The sequence below is a fragment of the Moschus berezovskii genome, chromosome 3, assembly GCF_049115385.1.
Source record: "Moschus berezovskii isolate FMDL1 chromosome 3, NW_MosBer_1.0, whole genome shotgun sequence".
NCBI classification, from domain to species: domain Eukaryota; kingdom Metazoa; phylum Chordata; class Mammalia; order Artiodactyla; family Moschidae; genus Moschus; species Moschus berezovskii.
In genome coordinates, this window is record NC_142462.1 from 124145031 (window position 1) to 124163638 (window position 18608).

The 18608-nt window shown below is 51.8% G+C and overlaps 1 protein-coding gene across 24 annotated transcripts in view; it reads right to left on the reverse strand.

The window, feature by feature from the left end:
* KMT2C (lysine methyltransferase 2C) overlaps window positions 1–18608 on the reverse strand; it is a 263765-nt gene that overhangs the window by 8725 nt on the left and 236432 nt on the right. For 19 of the 24 annotated variants that reach the window (XR_008685321.2, XM_055421605.2, XM_088834778.1 and 16 more), the window contains 16 exons: window positions 15816–16028; window positions 14977–15141; window positions 13426–13567; window positions 13157–13304; window positions 11868–12046; window positions 11642–11778; window positions 10560–10809; window positions 9336–9475; window positions 8882–8989; window positions 6954–8073; window positions 5911–6047; window positions 4984–5126; window positions 4557–4725; window positions 1423–1539; window positions 1098–1171; window positions 701–809 (listed from right to left, as the gene is read on the reverse strand). Coding sequence is in view for 22 of the 24 variants with exons in the window: in XM_055421605.2 (XP_055277580.2) it covers window positions 701–809; window positions 1098–1171; window positions 1423–1539; window positions 4557–4725; window positions 4984–5126; window positions 5911–6047; window positions 6954–8073; window positions 8882–8989; window positions 9336–9475; window positions 10560–10809; window positions 11642–11778; window positions 11868–12046; window positions 13157–13304; window positions 13426–13567; window positions 14977–15141; window positions 15816–16028 (3351 nt within the window). In the remaining 2 variants the exon portion in view is untranslated. Of the gene's footprint in view, window positions 1–700; window positions 810–1097; window positions 1172–1422; window positions 1540–4556; window positions 4726–4983; window positions 5127–5910; window positions 6048–6953; window positions 8074–8881; window positions 8990–9335; window positions 9476–10559; window positions 10810–11641; window positions 11779–11867; window positions 12047–13156; window positions 13305–13425; window positions 13568–14976; window positions 15142–15815; window positions 16029–18608 lie in introns of those variants that run through there. The other 5 variants (XM_055421595.2, XM_055421604.2, XM_055421599.2 and 2 more) reach the window with 5 other exon arrangements.

The window sequence follows — 18608 nt, forward strand, 5'->3', positions numbered from 1 at the left end:
CCCCCTGACAACTCGAGCAGGGTGGGGGGCAAGGCCAGGAGTGGGGGGCCTCTGCTGTCCCCAGGCAACGCCCGCCCAGGGGCACCAGGCTTGGGGCCTCAAATGGGTTCTTCCACATCCAGTTAGTGAGACATGCCAAACGAGCCTTGGGTCAACTCAATTTAAAAAAGCACGTTCCAGTAAGATGACCCCAAAATACAAGCGTCCTCTCAGGGCAGGGCTGGAGGCTCCCAGCAAGTGAAGACCCTCGGGTTCCTCACCCTCCTAAAGAGGGGAGGCCGCCATAGAACCCGCCCCGCCGGGCAGTCACTTCTCAGGGCCCCCGATTCAGTCCCAAAACGTGCTCATCACATCTGTGACCAAGTCGGGGAACATCAACATGATGACGGAGGCTGATGGCAATCCTCATGGGTGACACAAGGGGCGGAGGGAAGGGACGACTAACAGAGGAGCCAAACTCCAGAAACCTGCTTGCAGAGAACCCAGGAGCAGGTACTGGTCCAGAGGGCGTACGAGCAACGGGGACCCATGGGCCCCCTGAAATTGATGCCCATAGCCCCGGGGTCCCGGGGCCACCAGAGGCACCAGGGCTGTGACCTTAGCACCATCAGCTCCGCGCAGGCATCGTTCATAAACAGAGGGGCCCCGTGCCAGGGGCAGGAGGGGTGAGGAGCCTCAGGTGGGTAGGGGTGGAGCTTACCTCTTCTCCTTTCTGGATTCTACGACTGGAGCTGATGATGATCTTGTGGCCGCGCTCAAAGGTCACCACCTCCGCCACGCAGTTGGGCGCACACGAGTGGTTGATGTACCTGTGGGCAGCAGTCCAGAGATGGCTCACCGTCCAACAGCGGGGCGGGCCTGACGCCCCCGCTCCTGCGGCCCCTTCCCACCTGCCTGGCTCACAGCACGTGCACCCGCCGACACACATGGTGGAGCGGCTGCCAGGACCTCAGCGCCCTGGCCGGCCAGGGAGGCCGGCCCTAGCAGTGAACGTGCCGAGTCCTAACTCGGACCGCCAGGGAATTCCCAAACCGGGATGAATGTTAAGTAAAAACTTGCCGTGACTTAAGGGCCCCCCACCCTGGCCCCCGCCTCACCTGGCAGGCCCTCCCGTGAGTGTGGCGTCAATCACATGGTCACTGTCCATGCGGAACATGTACACGCCTCGGTTCTGAAAGAGAAAGCACTCAGCACCTGCCCGCGCCCCAGCCAGGAGCCGGCCACCCCAGCCAGTCGCCCTGAACCGAAGCAACACCTGGCAGGTCGCCTGTGAAGCCAGGCTCACTGATCCCGTTACAGCCTCGCAGACGGTAACGCAACAGAAAAAAACGGGGAAAATACAAGACTATCCAGGTGTGGTTTCTAGGGTCACAGCCAGCCCTGGCCCCAGGCGCCCCACGGCACAGGAGGACGCGAGCTCACCTGGGACTCGTACAGCTTCTCCTTCCTGTTGGCGACCTCGTTCCGAATGATGGTCCCGATGTACTCGATGACCATGGTGTGCTTCTCGATGTCCCGGGCAGCGTACAGGCCCAGCCCCTGCGGAAACGCGCACGCGCCTCAGAGCCACTGGCTTCCGGGGACGACAGGCCTGCGTGCGCCTTCAGGCACAGATCCTGCCCTCAGTCACAGCAGAAGCCCACGAAGACCCCACCTGAACTCACATGACCTTTGTACTGACCTCGCTCTCATCTGAACCCTTAACACTGGACTTAATCTTTAATTTTTCCACCTAAGTTTGTGTGTCTTTTTTTACACTAAACCCTGAGGGCATTTTTACAAAGTGTTTCTATCTTGCCATCTTCTCTCGTGGGCTTCCCTGGTGGCTCAGCTGGTAAAGAATCGCCTGCAATGCGGGAGACCTGGGTTCGGTCCCTGGGTTGGGAAGATCCCCCGGAGAAGGGAAAGGCTGCCCACTCCAGCATTCTGGCCTGGAGAATTCCGTGGGCTGTGCAGTCCAAGGGGTCGCAGAGTCGGACACGACTGAGTGACTTTCACGCATCTTCTCCTTAGGTGGCATCACACCCAGATCCCACCAACTAAACAGGCTAATGGCTTCTGCTATTTATTTTATCCCACCGTGATTTCTAGAAGGAGATAACAAACTTGTGAAGCAGGAACAGGGCTAACTGTAAGGGACTATTACAATGTGAGTCTCTGCATTCTCAACTAAACTGACCAGAAGACCCCCCACCAGACACAGTCCTTGTCAAGTACCATCTGGGAACAGACAGTATGGGGGCTGTTGTTGGGAGACTTTGGGGTGAGAGTTAACTTCTGAAAGGAAATACTCATGCGGTTTGTGTGTTCAATTCCAGGTGTGACTCTGATGTGACAAAGCAGGACATAGAAAAAGAATCTGCATGGAGATGAGTACAGTTCAGTGTCAGAGACCAGAAGATCACTGGAAATGAACTGAGAATCCAAACAGTCAGGCACACGCGAACACTTCGTGAAGTAGCTTGGTGGTATTGAAATTCAGTTTAATATGGATGGGTTATATATTACTAAATGGTGCCCCCACAATTGGTTGTTCAACAGAAAAAAAAAAAATTGTCTTAGAACACAAAAACAAAATCACTGAAAGAAAAAGAATCTAAGAAACGAAATATGCAATCTACAGTCTTAACCAAGAATAGAAGCTATAAAAAATTATGTTTGACTGTATAAAAATTAATACTCTTATAGTGAAAAACATTCCACCATTCCACACTTACTGAGGTATTTTCCCCTAAAAAACATCTTTTGCCAAATAGCACAAGTTCTTATAAACTGGAAAATGGACAGAGGATATGGGTGAGCAATGCGGTTCACGGCAAGCAAACAGAAACGGAAAACCTAAAGGGCTGCAGCTGAGGTGACGTCATCAGTCTGCGTGAAACAGGCTGGCAAAACTACGAAAGGGCCCTAACACTCCAAATGGGAAAACAAGAAAAAGTCTCACATTCTGCAGGAGAAGAGCAGGCAATCACACCCTGTTTAGAAAACGGGCGATGTCCATGAAAGTACGTGTACTTCTATGCAGAAATCTCACTCAGGAGCACACACCCCCCAGAAGTGAAGTTACACAGGTATCTGTACATGTCCTGACAGCGATGCTGTTTTCGGAAAGAACTCCAAACAAAGGAAGCGCTCAGCCGTAGTGGAACAGCTTAACCAATCACAGTTCATCGATCTCACACACAGTAACAGGGCCACTGAAGAATGAATCAGCTAGACGTGTCTGAATACCAGCGAGAAAAGGAAGACACAGGAAGGTGCTGACAACATGGCCCTGCCTTCCCACGTGCACACAGACACGCATGTGCCGCTGAGACGGCGGCATAGGAAAACACAGGGTATCCGGGAGGCGGCCAGGCAGAAGCATCTCAGAGTAAGGACAAGGAACCCAAAGCAAGGCCATGCGGACGCCAGAGCTGAGCCGGAAGTCTTCTCTGGCAGCACGAGGACCATCACGGGCCCACCTGGGGAGCCAGACTCGGTAAGGCCAGGGACCACAAACCTGCACAGCCGGGCAAACCCCCGGGTGACGCTCCTGCTGGGGGCCTGGGGCCACACCACGAGACCCTGATCTCAGGGACCCAGTGTTTGTGTAGAGAGAAACGGAGGCAGGGCTTTGCAGAAGAACCAGCACAGTAACATTTCTTAGACTCACGGCCACACTGCTTCAGGCTGAAAGATGCACCCCTGGGGAACTCAACGGGCCCACTTTGCTAAAACACTGAAACAGTGAGTCAGGAGAAGATCCTAAAAATTTCCACATGAAGAACATGGATGAACAGCGTGTGAAAGCCACCTTCCACCTGAGGGACCAGCGTGGCTTGTGACTGGGACTGCACAGGAGGGGTAGGCAGGCCTGCACGGTGCCCACAGATAAGACGGGCGGTCAGAACAGGGCAGCAGAGCTGGGGTGGATCGGAGCAAACTTCAGAGAGAAAAAAGGCAAGAGACCCTGACGATGCTTTGGGTCTGTACACTGAGGCCAACGCACAGAACTAGGAGGGGTGACCTCACTCAGCAACACAAGGAACCTGGGGGAGAACCTGGGTCCCGGGACCCGCCTCAGGAAGCATGACCCAGGTCCCAGGTCCTGCCTCAGGAAGCGTGACCTGGGTAAACCTGAATGCCTATTAGCCTTGAGACAGTTTTACCTGTTCTACAACCTACCGATCAGAAAACACAATTTCATGAAAAGAAGGCTTCCAAAACTGGGCACCTTTAGAAAACATTTTCATTTGTATTTTTCACAAGCGCCTTTAGCCCGAGTGAGTGTGCCACACCTCCTGGGCATGGAGACTAACGCTCCCTGCGTCCCGTGGGCTCCCGGCACAATGTGAAGACGTGTTCAGAGGCCAGCTCCCATTTGGGGAAGAACAGCGTCTGCGTCCCGAGACTGCAGACGGAGTGGCCAGTGCCCGGGCCTCAAACGACACCACCTGACCGGGCATCTCTCCCCGCGGCCTGCAGCCTCGTGTCTCACACGCCGGACGCCAACCTTCTCCCCCGAGAGGGCCCTGCCCGCCTCTCGTCGTCCTGGAAACCCAGCTTCTGCTCACCTGGATCCGGGACCGGGCCAGGTACACGTTGGACTTCCACTCAGTCTTCATCTTCCGGTACTGCGACGACTTGGAGTGGACGAACTGTTTGCTGTAGGGCGCGCTCAGCTCCCCCGTGACGGTGCTCTGGAAGGACTTGGACGCGCTGGTGCTGTTCAGGGTGTGCGGCCTGCGGGTGGCGGACACCGACAGGGAGAACACAAGGGAGACTGAAGACGTCTCTGAATGGGCCTGGGAGGGCCACGCTGGCGCGGACAGACACATACATGGGAAGCCACCTAGCGGGGCAACACGGCGAGTCCGCGGTGTGGCCGCACAGACACAGCCAGGGACAGCAGGGTTTGTAAGCAGCAGACGAGTCAAGCACAGAGACCACTAGGAGGCCTAGAAACCCCGGGCTGTACTATGTGAAGTCAAAACAAAATACCTTAACACAAACCTCTTGACATGGGCACTCATTTTAGGTTCGGAACGGGCACAACCTGTGGGGTTGACGGCCAGCGGCAGCTCCATGAGGGGGTTCCGGCCATACCGGAAGGTGTAGTTTTCACATGCCTCAACCCCAGGGAGCTGGAGAGAAGCAGAGACAGACAGACAGGTAACTCACGTGGTCAAGACTGCAGGCAAGACAAACCAGCCAGGGCGTGACCCAGACTCAACTCTGAAAACAACATGTCGGCGTTTTCAGAACACCAGCAACACGAGGCTCTGTGCGAACAGAAGCCGCTGCCCTCAGAGCCTGTGTGGTGAGCTCACCACGGTCGGGGTCCCGGGAGCTGGGGTGGCCTGAGGGTAGCTCGCAAGATCTACCACAGGTGCCTTTTCTACAATCTATCTCTGCGCACTGCCTGTGAGAGGCATGGGTTGGGTGTGACCGAAGCAAGCAGTGGCTTCCGGGGTGTCCTATCTCCTCCACAGAAAGCCCATCAATGACTTTCTTGAAAACAATGCCTTACAAACTACACAGTTTTCCACGAGCACTGCGTGTAAACTCACTATCGCATGTGTGTGACACACAGGCGTCAGGGACTCAGGGCTCATGAAATCCAGCCACGTGCTGGTGACCAACCTGGGCCTTGGCGGGATGTGGCTGTGAATGCCGGGCACCAACCTGCCGCCCCTCAGGAGTGGGCCTCACCCCACTGCATGGCCAACACCCGGCCCTGGAGACCCTAAGCCCTGTGACCGGCCTCAGCATGTCAACACGATACAGAAGCGACTCAAGAAGGCCTGTTTTCTCTCATACAGGAGCTTGTGACCAGTCAAACCACTCCCTGGAAGTGTGGGGACCGTGACTGCCCCGCCCGGTGTAGGGGATGCGTGTGGCGGGACAGGAGGGTGGCCCCGCACTCACTGACTCGGCGATCCGTGCCACTGCAGAGACGGTCAGGCCGAACAGGTCCTCCCCTTTCAGATAGGCTGGGAAAAGCTGCAGCATTTCAGATTTTTTCCTCACACAGGCCACAGGCTCCAAAATTTTATCCCAAACACCTACATGTGGACAAAAAGACATTTTTTAATAACAAACTTGCTCTCCGGTAAAGAGGAAAAAGGATGCCATATAAAACAAAAGCAAAATGAAGACCCACCACTCACAAAGACTTACCAGATCCAAGTAAAGCCCGGGGGCAGGTTATCACCTGCTTATCGGATGGCAGTAGTTTTTTATTAAAGACTTAAAGTTTGGGGGGAAAGAATACACTACAGTCAGAGAATTAAACAATAAAGCTGGAAAGTAAAGTCTAACATAGCTGAAATTCATGCTGGCCACGCAGCATATCAGATTTTCAAACGATTAATCCACTTAAGAAACACCTGCAGATAGATCCTTTCCTCTCAGAGTTAAATCAGAATCTGAAATTGATATTTCATTGGAATTATCTTTAGAGCATTTTCTTTTTTTTTTTTTTAAAAAAAAAAACAACAACAAACTATTAAAACTTATTTTAAAAAAGCAGTTAGGCACCACTTTCTACATCAATAAAAACAATCTAGGCTTAACTAACCTAGATGCCAAAACTAAGCATCTCATTTCTGGCTCTAAATTTAGTATCTGATGCTCCTGAGATAAGACCATCTGTACAATATGCTTTACTTTTTCCCATCTTCTAGGTGATGTTAAGAGGGTCCCTAAGGTGACAGACAACCTTTACCTAGAAATCATTCTATTTTATAAACTCTGTTGGAATTTATATGTATATTCTGATGGAAAGCAAGTCTAGCAAGTGTTTGGAAGACTGTGGCAAAGACAACAAGTAGGACACATGAGGAAGTTAAAATCTGCATTTGTCAGTGAGGAGCCCACCCCTGCCATTAGGAAACGAACAAACGTGAGCAGACACGGGGAAACTGACGTAAAGCCTTCACTGGCCAAAGGTTGCAGGGACGGGGCCTGACCTTTGGGCGAGGTGTCACTCAAGACGAGGTCCTCATGGCCCTGCTCCACGATCCTGATGACAAACACGGGGCGGCCGTCCTTCTCCTCGATGGAGCAGAGGTAGCGGCAGCGGCGGTTGGCGTAGCGTGTGCTCCAGTACAGCCGGCTGGCCTCGTAGCCCACGGGGAAGAGCGCTGTGGGGGAGTGGAAGGCCGGCATCTGCTGCGGGAGCAGCTGGCCGATGGCGTGGAAGACGAGGCTGCCCACGCGGAAGGTGTGCTCGCGCTCCCCGCGCTGCACGATGCTGGCGATCTGCCGCACCTCGTCACGCTGCACGTACACCCTCCTGAAGACGGCGAAGTAGCTCAGCTCCTGCTCGTGGAGGCCCTTTGGTTTGTGCATGGGACAAAGCATAGTTTTATCTTTAAAAAACATGCATTGTGCTTTAATGGCGCAAGTGAAGTGATAGATGTTGGTGCAGCGGAACCGGTGACAGCCGCCGGTGGCACCCGTCTTATGGCAGAAGACGCATTTCATCTGCAGGCCCCTCCGCAGGGCCAGCTCCACGTTGATCAGGGCACCAGCCTGGGTCTCGTAGACCTCCGTGGACCACAGCGCGCAGTTCAGGTGGACCCACAGGTCCAGGTCGAGGTTGAGCAGCCTCGCCGGCCCGTCCGTCAGCCCATCGCCCTCTTCGTGGCAGAAGCAGCACTTGCGGTAGTCTTTGGGCACAGGGTCGGGCTTCAGGGAGGTGCCCAGCTTATTCAGAAACTCGTCGATCTCCTCCTCGCAGGGGGGCTTGAAGGCCCCCTTGGGGACCACAATGTGGATGCTCCACTTCTTCCACTTCATCCCTCTCCACTTCTTAGGGATCGGCCTACAGTCTTCAAAGCCACCGTGGACAGTTCTCAGCCGAGGCTTTAACTTGACTGTGACCTTAAGCTCATCAGGCTTTGCCTCCACTTTGGCCGCTTCAAAAGCAGGAGGGAAAGAGATGGGAGGGGACGCTGGGGGCGAGGCTTTCTCCTGGAGCTGTGGGAGGCAGTGCACGTCTAGCGTGGAGGTGTTGTTGCTGTACTGATGCGACGCTTTGGAAGGCAGCTCTTTCACAGGTGACTGCGGCAACGAAGGACCGGATTCCTGTGCGATCAAGAGAGACACTCAAGAGTCATCCCAGAGTCCCAAAGGAAATTCTGCGTAAAACAAGCAGCCAGGCAGTGGTTCTAACAGCGGGTGTGGGCCTGCAAGCGAGTGGTGAGGAAGCACGCACAGCAGACAATGACGCAGCGTCCACTGTGCCGCATGCGCCCATCAAGTATCCACGGGGCTGGAGGAGGGAGGGTTTCTCTACAAAGACTTAACTCTGGAGAACATTCTGCTCTTAAACCTTCATGGATCCTCCTGTTTCAAATCATCATAAAGCCTGAAAACGCAGTGTTGCCACTGGAGCAAGTGTAATTTACACAATGAAACAGAAAACAAATGAGAACTTAAATCTTCTATGAGCTTGTCCCACCCTCTGAAATTCCTGCTTGTTAATCCTAGGCTTAATAAGTGGGCATAAGTGTGAAAGATGGGAAAGATGTCCCCGTCAACAAGTCACATTTAACTCTTTCTCAGAGGCTGCCTGGCTCCCGTTGAGCCACCGAAGGGGCTGAGCTGAGACAGAAGCTCGGTTAGTTTCTCTTTAAAGTGTCATAAATGAATCAACAGCAAACCCGCAGGTTCCAGTCTGATAAAAAGACAAGCTTCACCAAAAATCCAGAAGCAGGCTGGCATTGCACACTGAATTAAGCAACTATCTGGTGAAAAAAACAACTCCTCTCACCGAGGCTCATATATTTTGCAGTTTAAATTTATTTGGCACTTAGCTTGAATTTTATTACACCAGGCACTGCTGCTTGTTGACAAATCAGACTCAGACTGACTGAGACGGTCTGCATCTCACCTTGCTTTCTGAGTGTTTTGCTTGTGCAGTTGATGAAAAGAGAACAAAGCAGTTGTTACTACAGAAGACAACGTCCTTCTCCACTCTGCTGGGGCCGTCGCGGGAACCCTGAAAAGCAAAGAGAAGGGTGTGGGCAGCTCAACAAGTCAAAATTCAACAGGGAGGAGATCCACACAGGGTAGTTTCTGCTGCTCTTCTTAAATGGAGCAAAAAAGTAACTACAAGCCAATATGTAGCATATAATAATTCAGCCACAGAGAAAATACTGTAACAAATAACCTCTTCACCTTTCACTGTATTTAAAGATACAGGCTGCTCTAGCTACAAGCACATCAGATACATGCCAACGCCACTGCCAGGAGAAGGCGTTCGTGGGGCCCATAAACGGGCTCCTCTGGACGCGGGGGAGGGCAGCGCCCAGGACGTGGTGGGTCAGGGGGGAACACCTGAGTACCTTGTTCACAAAGGCCAGATCTCTGACCGACTTCCTCACGCCGCTGCCCAGAATGACCACCTTGCAGTGACAGCACCACTGCGGCCTGAGCGCCGTGCTCCCCGAGACACCGTGACTGGCGTCCCTGCGTCCAGAGAGACCTGCGGACAGAGCACGCGCGTCAGCAGCACATACCACGCAGCAGGGCGGGGCGCAGGGCTGTGCTGTGCCCGTCCACCCAGCGCGGCGCGCAGCACGCTGCTCCAGTCGCGTAGTAAGAGCCGCCTTCTAGGCAGTGGTTGCAGGGCATGGGCTCTGTGCAGGACACTGGGGGACAAGGAAAGGAAGCTGTCCTCACACAGCTGGACGACACGGGACTGGGAGAAGTGCAGAAGGAACATGGGACACGCGTGTCATCTCCGGTCTACGTGTGAACCCTGGACGCACGCGTGTCATCTCCGGTCTACGTGTGAAGTGAGTGGGGAGGGAGAGTGCTTCTGCTGGAAGGCGAAGATGACATGAATGTCTCACGGAAGGCGAAGAGGCTTGTGTACCAGAGTCGCATGTGCGTGCAACAGGAAAGTCACAGAGAGACAGATTCCGGGGCCAAGATAAAAACTAGGTCAGGACGGGGATTAGAAGGCCTGAGGCCCCCGCAGTGCACAGCACTCATGTGGCCGTGGAGGCTCACAGGGAGAAGCAGGGCGGACCAGAGTGACCGAGCGGCTGGAGCCGAGGACTCGGCCTCTCCCAGTGAGGCCCGAGTGTGGCTGGGCTCAGACAGCAGGCGAGCACGAACAAGATGCAGGAGCCCAGTGAGTGAAGAGACGAGGGACGCGGGGCAAGGCTGGGGGTGGCCTCGCACGGCTGAGGCAAGGGCCACCCCGCTCGGCAGGGGGATGGTGCTGGCACGCCTGCGGGAGAGAAGGGCCTAGAGACGGCGTGGAAGAGAAGGGAAAGGACACAGGCGGGGACAGCCTGTCTGCACCCTGGACGCAGGTGAAGTGGTCAGGGGGGTGGACAGGTCTGGGGGCGCACACTCAGTGCCCCGCTGATGCAGGCTCTAACGCATCCCCAGGCACCACAGGGCAGGTCACCACAGAAGACCGAACACATGGGGGTTAATCCAACAAGGACCGGGGGCCAGCGTGTGACCTGTTATCAAGACCACAGTGAGACTGTAGAGGGGGAGCGTGACTTTGGCGTCAAGAGCGTTTCGAGTTAGTGACATGTAAACCAGCTCACCATTGCTTGCCGGAGGGAGCGGCGTGCTAGGCTGCTTCAGGTGGAAAGAGCTGGCTAGCCTGGGAGGGCGCGCAGATCCTGGTGGAGGCCCACGAAGAAATACACGCTGTCGATACTCCAAACCTGGGTTTACTCTGTGGCTACTGACCAAACCCATGGATGGAACATCTGGAGCATTACTAACCTCGTAGCTGTTAGGAATCCGAACATGGAGGAGGTCGGAAAATGCAGCCACAACACTGCTAATGTTCTAGAACAAAGGCAAACGCTGTGTTACTGCCCAGAGGAACAGAGGACACTGTGGGAGCACTCACGCTGGGACAAACGCATGCACTGCAAGCAAATCCAGCCTTTCTCATTTAGACCTGAGAGTCTCAGGAGGAAACAGGGGTGTGACGGGCCAATATCCAAATAAAGCTCTCAGAAACAGAGATCCTCCTACAGGGTCCCAATTAACATTAAGTATCCATCAGAGCGTTAAACTGTTTTCAACGTTTTAGCGGAAGTCGTGAGCCAGTGAGCCTTGTCCTGGCCAGAAGCCTACCATAATCTACAAGAGCACACCACCATGTTCTGTGGACAACCAAAACACCCCGTCAGTGACTATGAGCTTGGCTGCCAACAGAACGCCTTCAAGAATTGAGAGTCCTCAGCAATGTACTAATGTCTGATATGGGAACTGGAACACGTTCACAGCTGATGATAAAGTTCCTCACTGCTTAACTGTGTGAAAACAGTCATCAAAAGGTTGCTCCATATTCACACACAGACTCTAAGGAGTGCTCCATGTATACTCTCTAAGGAGTGCTTCGTATACACACACACACACTCTTAGGAGTGCTCCATGTACACACATACACACTAAGGAGTGCTCTGTACACACACACACTCTCTCTAAGGAGTGCTCCATCTATACACTCTTTAGTAAAACCACGAGAGCTCTGACTTCACTCCGCCCTTTGTGTCTCGGCTTAGGCCAAGATCAGTTTGTCGCGCTTGAAGCAGCAGATGTGTGAAGGGATGGCTAAGCTGGCCCTAACCTGGTGCTATTCCACAGTGTCAAGCAGCCAGTCCACCTTTACCTCAGCAGCTGTAGGGTGCAGGGTGATTGCCACAGATATCAGACCCGACCTGGGACCATTTGGGGATGAGCCAAAAGGTGACGTGAAAAATAAAGTGCCTGGCTCAGTTTTGATGTCATTCCTTCTGGATTCCAAGCCTTAAAAAAAACAGCAAGGACAAGCTGTGTGTTAAGCCTTTTCTAGACTCAAGCAGTAGCTAACCCTCCCCTGCGCCGGGCACCCCTACCTCTGCCGGCGTTGCTGGGGAGGATGGGGATGATGGGGGACGGCACGGGCTCCGGGGGCTCCTCTTTGACTAGCGACAGGTCCGGGTACCTGCTCACTTCCATCCCAACCACGCTCTCAGGGGAGGACGAGGGGACAAAGCTGTCGGGGGTGTCCCGCTCTCCCCCGTGCTCCTGCATCCTGAGAGGAGGGGAAACACGTGTGAGCATGGGCACGTCCACCACGGGCGCTTCCCGCAGCGGCCCCGCCTGTCCACGCCTGTGACTGCACAGCAACGGTGACGTGAGAGGCCACAGAGTCAGTTCAGGCCAAACGGGAAATCCCTTGGAAAAAAATCAAGAAATGTGCTGAACTATAAAGTAACTGAAATGTACATGTCTTCTGACTAAAGCTTCAGCATTCAAGTTTAAAGACCTGCCAAAGGAGGAAGATGCTCCATCTGTAACTCAGCACAGACAGAAGGCTCCCAGCCCTGCAGGGTCCCGGACCAGCGAGACCAGTGTGCAGGCAGAAGGGGCAAGTGCGTCGCCCACGCAGCCAGTCTCGGGGCACACAGCTCTCCCATGGCTGCAGCTGACTTAGACAGGGGGAAGGGTGAGAACCTGAAGGCCTTAGGCTTCAGAGGCCTGTATTTTTCTTAATGGATAAAGTTAAGGTGAAAAAAACAGAAGAGACTAGACCAGAAGCTAAAGGTTACCAAGGCAACTGGGGCTGGAAGGTGAGTGTGTCCTGGGCTAAATGTGGCAGGGCAGCCCGAGCGCCTGGGGTCTCACCCGTCCCCGAGCAGACGCCTTTGTGCTGAAGAATGTGGTGAGAAGCAGCGTTTAACATGGGATGCGGGAGAGGGTCTCTGAGAAACCCATGGTGGGCACTAAGCACGCACACCTAGGAAGCCGCCCACCACATGGCTCCTGGGGGAAGAGACCTGGGTGCTGATTCTGCACAAGGTCCCCAGTCGGCCCCACAGCTTTCTCACTAATGAAGCAGAGGGGCTTCAGCTGATAAAGGATGATGATCTTTGAAATACTGTGCATGCAGAGTCCCACTGCTCTATTGTCTATCTGATTATTTGCTGAACTTCCTATATCAGGAGATTTCTAAAACGCACAAATTCTATTTAATCGTAAGAATGTTTTATAACGGTTAAATTCTGAAGAAAATTACTCACCAAGTTCTACCTTTTAAGTGTTTTTTACATGCCTTTCCTATAGACATTATGCTATATACAAACACAACGTTTTTTTAATAAATGAAATAACTAAAAAGTATCTGAGAACAAGGAATGCCTACCTTAACTCCTCCTGATTGTTATGAGGCGGAGTTGGGAGCGAGGCGGGAACGTCCACCGTCTTAGGGCCTTGAGCAATCGCTCTGGCCAGCAGGTCGTCTTGTGGTCTGAACGGCAGCGGAAACCCTTTCGATCCTAGGCTTTTGGTAACTGGAAAAGTAAAAACACAAACCCCCCAAGTACGTTCAGCCGAACTGATGGGCAGGAAGAACCCTACAATCTGACCGCCGTCTCACCGCACGCAGCAGCACACGCAGGCTTGGCATCCTACCTTCGTGGCTCACTAACACGCCAGCTTTTCCAGCAAGCTCTTCAGTTGTTGCAAAACCATTTGCCATCTTCTGACAAGCCATAGGAGGTGGTGTAGGAGGAAGAGAGGCAGGGGGTGTTGGAGGATTACTTAAATTATTCTGCTGCAGGAGACCAAAAAATTTTAAAATTATATGCTACAGAGCAAATATGCCATGACCTTGCTAAAACTTAGTTCTGTGAACTTTTAGCACAGGGAAGCAAGGCTACAGAAATGTAATCAGATGCATCTTCATTCCTAAGGTGCACACCAAGCAGAAAAAGGGCGTGCAGGCCAGGAGGCTCTTCAGCGGGCGGAGACCCGGCGCCCTCCGGACACACCGCCCACAGGCTCGCCTGCCCCGGCCGCGCCCAGCTTTGGGATTCAGCAGCAAACAGACGCTGTGCCTCGTGCAGTTCCAAGCGACTCACTTCAAGCCTCACTGCTAAAGCCAGTGAAGGACAGCTTTAGATTCAACCAGTAAACAGTGATTAAGATACGCCCCCGTTCTATCAAAAATTTGAGAATTTAAGATCCCACTCCAATAACTGCAACTTGTATCTTGGGGTATTAGCATCTGGATTGTCCAGAAATCTCAAAAAGAAGCAGAAGGAGTAGCAACAATACTAAACGGATCGAGCCATTAGCAAACGCGGCTCCCTCCAAATAGTTCCCCGTCTGTCACCACTGTGTCATTTGACTCATTTGTCTCTCGGGCACTGCTGGAATCTACCAACACCATCATGCTAACCAAGTGCAGGGCACAGTCAAACGTGTTGCAAAGACCTAGGAGTTCATGAAGATGATGAAGCTGTGTGGCGAACAGCCCGCCTCAGAAGAGAAGGCGTTTACAAGAGTCAGGAGAGGTTCTAACTGGAGAGGAAAGCGGACTACGGTAATACACACAGCACCACAAGAGAAGGACTTTAACGCTGAAGAAGAGACGCCCCCAGGGACATTGATGATGCTCTCAAGTGTTTTTGCAAAAAAAAAGATCGCTTTACACAAGTCGGATGTGAAGTCAAGAATATCTAATGAGCCTATCACAAAACTTGGTTAAAAAAAAAAAACCAAAGGATAAACATGGTTTAGTTTGGTATTATTTCAGTAGCCTAAGGATTAATGCATAGTTGCAATTCATACCTATATTATTGGACTTAACACATTTTTCAGGGTTTTCCACTGTATTTTTTAGGGTAAATTCCTAACTACATTTTTTTATTCTATTTACTATGAATTCGGATTCATCTTAAGAATTAATAAAGATTTCTAAGACACTAAGTATTTTCCCCTGCCACAGAAACACATAATGGTTGTTTTTCCACAGTGTGTGTTCTGACCTATACAAAAACTTCAGAAGTTTACACTGGAAAACACTGTACTTGGCAAAGTTGTAACCTCTGAGTTGAGCTCAAGCTTAAATGGCACTTGGAAGATTAGATGTAAACTAGATGGAAAAGGAGACCAGCTCTCCCGATTCAGCTTTGGGATCCAAAGGAGGAAGGGAGGCAGCACCTCGGCAGAGCAACATACCTTGCAGATCAACTGAGAATAGTAATCCGAAACCCCTTCAAGGGCGGCGCTGCCAAAAGCTCCTAGAAGTCGATTCCCACTATTAAACTGGCCACTGCCGTAAGGAAGAAAGTGGGCAAAGTTCACTCCAATGACCGGTTCCATTAGAGGGAGCAGAGAGAGCTGCTATTGAAAAACACATTTAAGAGTAATGTACACGACAAACAGAACAAGTGCTTCTCCATTTTCCTAAGACCCAAGGCAACGCAGTCAAATAAGGCTCGAGAAAAATGAGACTTAAAAATTTCAAGTGTCAAAATGCTGGCATAAGTGAGAGAGACTACACGATCTTTTTGAGATACACTTAAAAATGAGCCTTATCCTCATCTGTCTTAAAGAGATGCTGCCAGGCATCTAGCAAGAACACCTTCCTTATCTCGGCTCAGCAAGACTCAGGGAGGACCTGAGGCTCGGCGCCCCCAGCGGCCCTCTCAGCAGCTGTCTCCCACCTTCGGTGACAGCCACGAAGGTGTAAGGATGGACTTTACTATGGGAGAGACCAATGCCTGCGTTTCTCTGCATCCAGAGTCACAAGGAATGCGGACAGAATTTTCCTGGGTGCTAAGGCTGCTCCCTTAGAACGTAAGTAAATCTCGACAATCCAGCTATTTTAAAGTAATTTGGGGGTGCCAATAGAGGAGGTGCAATTGGCTTGCCAACAAAATCTATTCGGCTCCTTGTTGAGATATCTCTTCCCCCTCTACTTTTTGGAAATGATGGCAACGAAGAGTTACATAGGGCTGAAAAAGCATCTGACGTCTCACTTCCTTGACATTTACAGGGCTCTCCGGGAGACTCACCTGTCTGAGATGGGGGAAGGCGTCGCTGGTGGGGCACAGAGCTTGTCTCCCCTCCTCTTCCTTTTTCCGCTTCTTTGACCGAGGCGCCGCTTTCTCCCCAGTCCTCTGAGTCCTTTTGCTTCTCTGCTTCTTGGTTTCATTTCCTCCATCTGTTTTTGGCAACTGGTTGTTGCCACATCCAAAACCACCTTGCACTTGAGCCCCCAAAGTTTGCTAATGTAATTGGAAAGGTTAAGAAAGAAGTGAACCATCCACGTGCTTGATTTTCAATTCCTGCTAACCCAGCTCCATCCTAAGACACACACTCCCAGGGTGGGTACCCCAAGCTAAGGAGGGAAGATGGTGGCCTCAAAAGGCCAGCCTCCTAAGAACAGCATCCCCCTTCTAAGACATGACTCCCAGGTGCGGAAACCAGTAATGGCTGCAAAGCTTGGCCAGAGAGCAGAGCTGGCCCCCTTTCAGGGAATCGCAACCCCCCACCTGCCCACTCTGACAGGCCAGAGCCCCCTCTTCTCTAGGCTTGGGAAAGGGAGCCCTGAGTGAAGGCTGTGCTGTTCTCTGCTCGGTGGCCATGGTGCCTTATTTGGGCTCGCCTTAGGAAGGGGTGAAGTACAGGGGTGTGGAAACCACTGCTAGGCCCAGAAAAGCAGCACAGACTCTGTCTCAGTCGAGAGGCCCAGCTAGCCTCGGAGAGCGAAGAAAACAAACAACGCGCTTCACTCCAGCGAGTTCACAGTCACACATCCGACTGATTAACAACCACTACACGCTTCGAGTCAACGAAAGGAGACCTATAGAGTAACAAATAAGCCTTTCCTTTCATCTTCATGGCTAAGAACAAACCAGGCGTTAAACAAGTGTTTAAGGGCAGTGCTATCAACACCTTAAAAATACGGGACTGTTTTTAGGAGCCTTTATTTCTAAACTTAACATTCAATACTTTGCTACAGGCAACTACTGTTTCTGGACTTATTTTAACATGCTGTGCACTGAATCTTCGGGGGTTTACAGATTATAGTCTAAATAACATCGTGCACAGGTGGCAACATTTTTCTGTACAAGGCCAAAAAGTCTATCTTACCACCGATTCAACGGGAATGAGTTTGAACAAACTCAGGGAGATGGTGAAGGATTGGGGAGCCTGATGTGTTGCAGTCTATGGGGTCTCAAAGAGTGGACACAACCGAGTGACTGAACAGCAACAAACATCTCATGCTTTGCAGACCATCCACCGTCTGTCACACTCTACTCTCTGCCCCAGCACTACACAATCAACTACCACAACCCATCAACTGACGAGTGTGGCTCTGGGCTAATAAAATACTTTCAATTCATGGACACCAACCTTGAAGATCATAATTTTCACATGTTGTGAAACATCGCTGTTGCATATTTTCTTCAATAGTTAAAAACTGCAAAAACAACTCTTAGCTCATACAAACGAGGCTATGGCAGCAGGCACACGGTGCCCACCCCAGGGCTGACCCGAGGTTCTCCGAGGGAGGTCCCCAGAGAGGCAGACAGCGGCCCCCAGGACGGGTGCACACTCTCCGGTCCCACCCCAGACCTGCTGGATGTGAACCCGGGGGCGGGGCCCGCCAGTGGTTTAACAAGCCCTCCAGGGGACCCTGGCCTACGGCTGTGTGTCTCAGGTCCATGAGAATGTGAATCACCTGGGATCTTGTTAAAAACACATTCTGATTGGTACGTCGGTGCTGGGGGCACAAGATTCCGCTTCCTAAACAGCTCCCAGGTGAGGCTGATCCCCAAGGACCGATGGTGACGAGTGTGGAGCGAGGCCCAAGCTCTTCTCTGTTGTTGCCCTCCAGTCACTAAGTCATGTCTGACTCTTTTGCGACCCTGTGGACTGCAGTCCGCCAGCTCCTCTGTCCATGGGATTTCCCAGATAAGAATCCTGGGGTTGGTTGCCATTTCCTTCTCCAGGGGATCTTCCTGACCCAGGGATCGAATCCAGGTCGCCTGAACTGGCAGGCAGGTTCTTTACCACTGAGCCACCAGGAAAGCCCCAAGCACTCCTTACTGGCTTAGAAGAATAATCCAACTGCTGAGGTGTGCAGGGTCAAGTCCTGTAAGTGCCTAAGAGAATTCTCCTGTCCTCACAATGACCCTAAAACCAGTCATTACTATACTGCAAAGAATATTTTTAATTACAGAACAACAAAAAAGATAGAAAATCATCCAAAAGTTTCCCTGAGATAGGAACAGTTCCCATTTTAATGTTTCCGATCTTTCATCTATGCTTACATATATTATGATAAAAACACAATGAACCATACTCAACATTATTTTAATCTGGTGGCTGTCTTTTAAACGTGACATGTGGTTTGTCCCCTGTGACATTAAACATTCACACATAGCACAAATTTTAATGGCTGCAAAAAGTCTGTGTATCATTCAGATACATATATGGAAACATCAAATCAGTAACTAAAGTATTGGCTTTAGGTTGCTTTCTCTCATTCTTATCTATCAGTAAAGACGAAGCCGTTCAGTAGCTTTTTGTGTGGTCACGTCTTTGCACCTACTAGAATGTTACATGCCTCCTGCCTGGTCACCAGGTGGTCACAGGTATGCACCGCCTTTCATAGTACCACAAGCACAGGGTGTACCCTAGTTCTTTTAATCCTTGTGACAACCCACTGACAGGGAGCATCACTGGTCCTGTTTTACAAGGGAGGAACCTGAGGCACAGAAAGCCTGACCTGCTCAGGTTGCACCCCGGAAAGAGAGGAAAGATGGACTTAATGCAAACTGAGGGGGTGACTGCTCCAA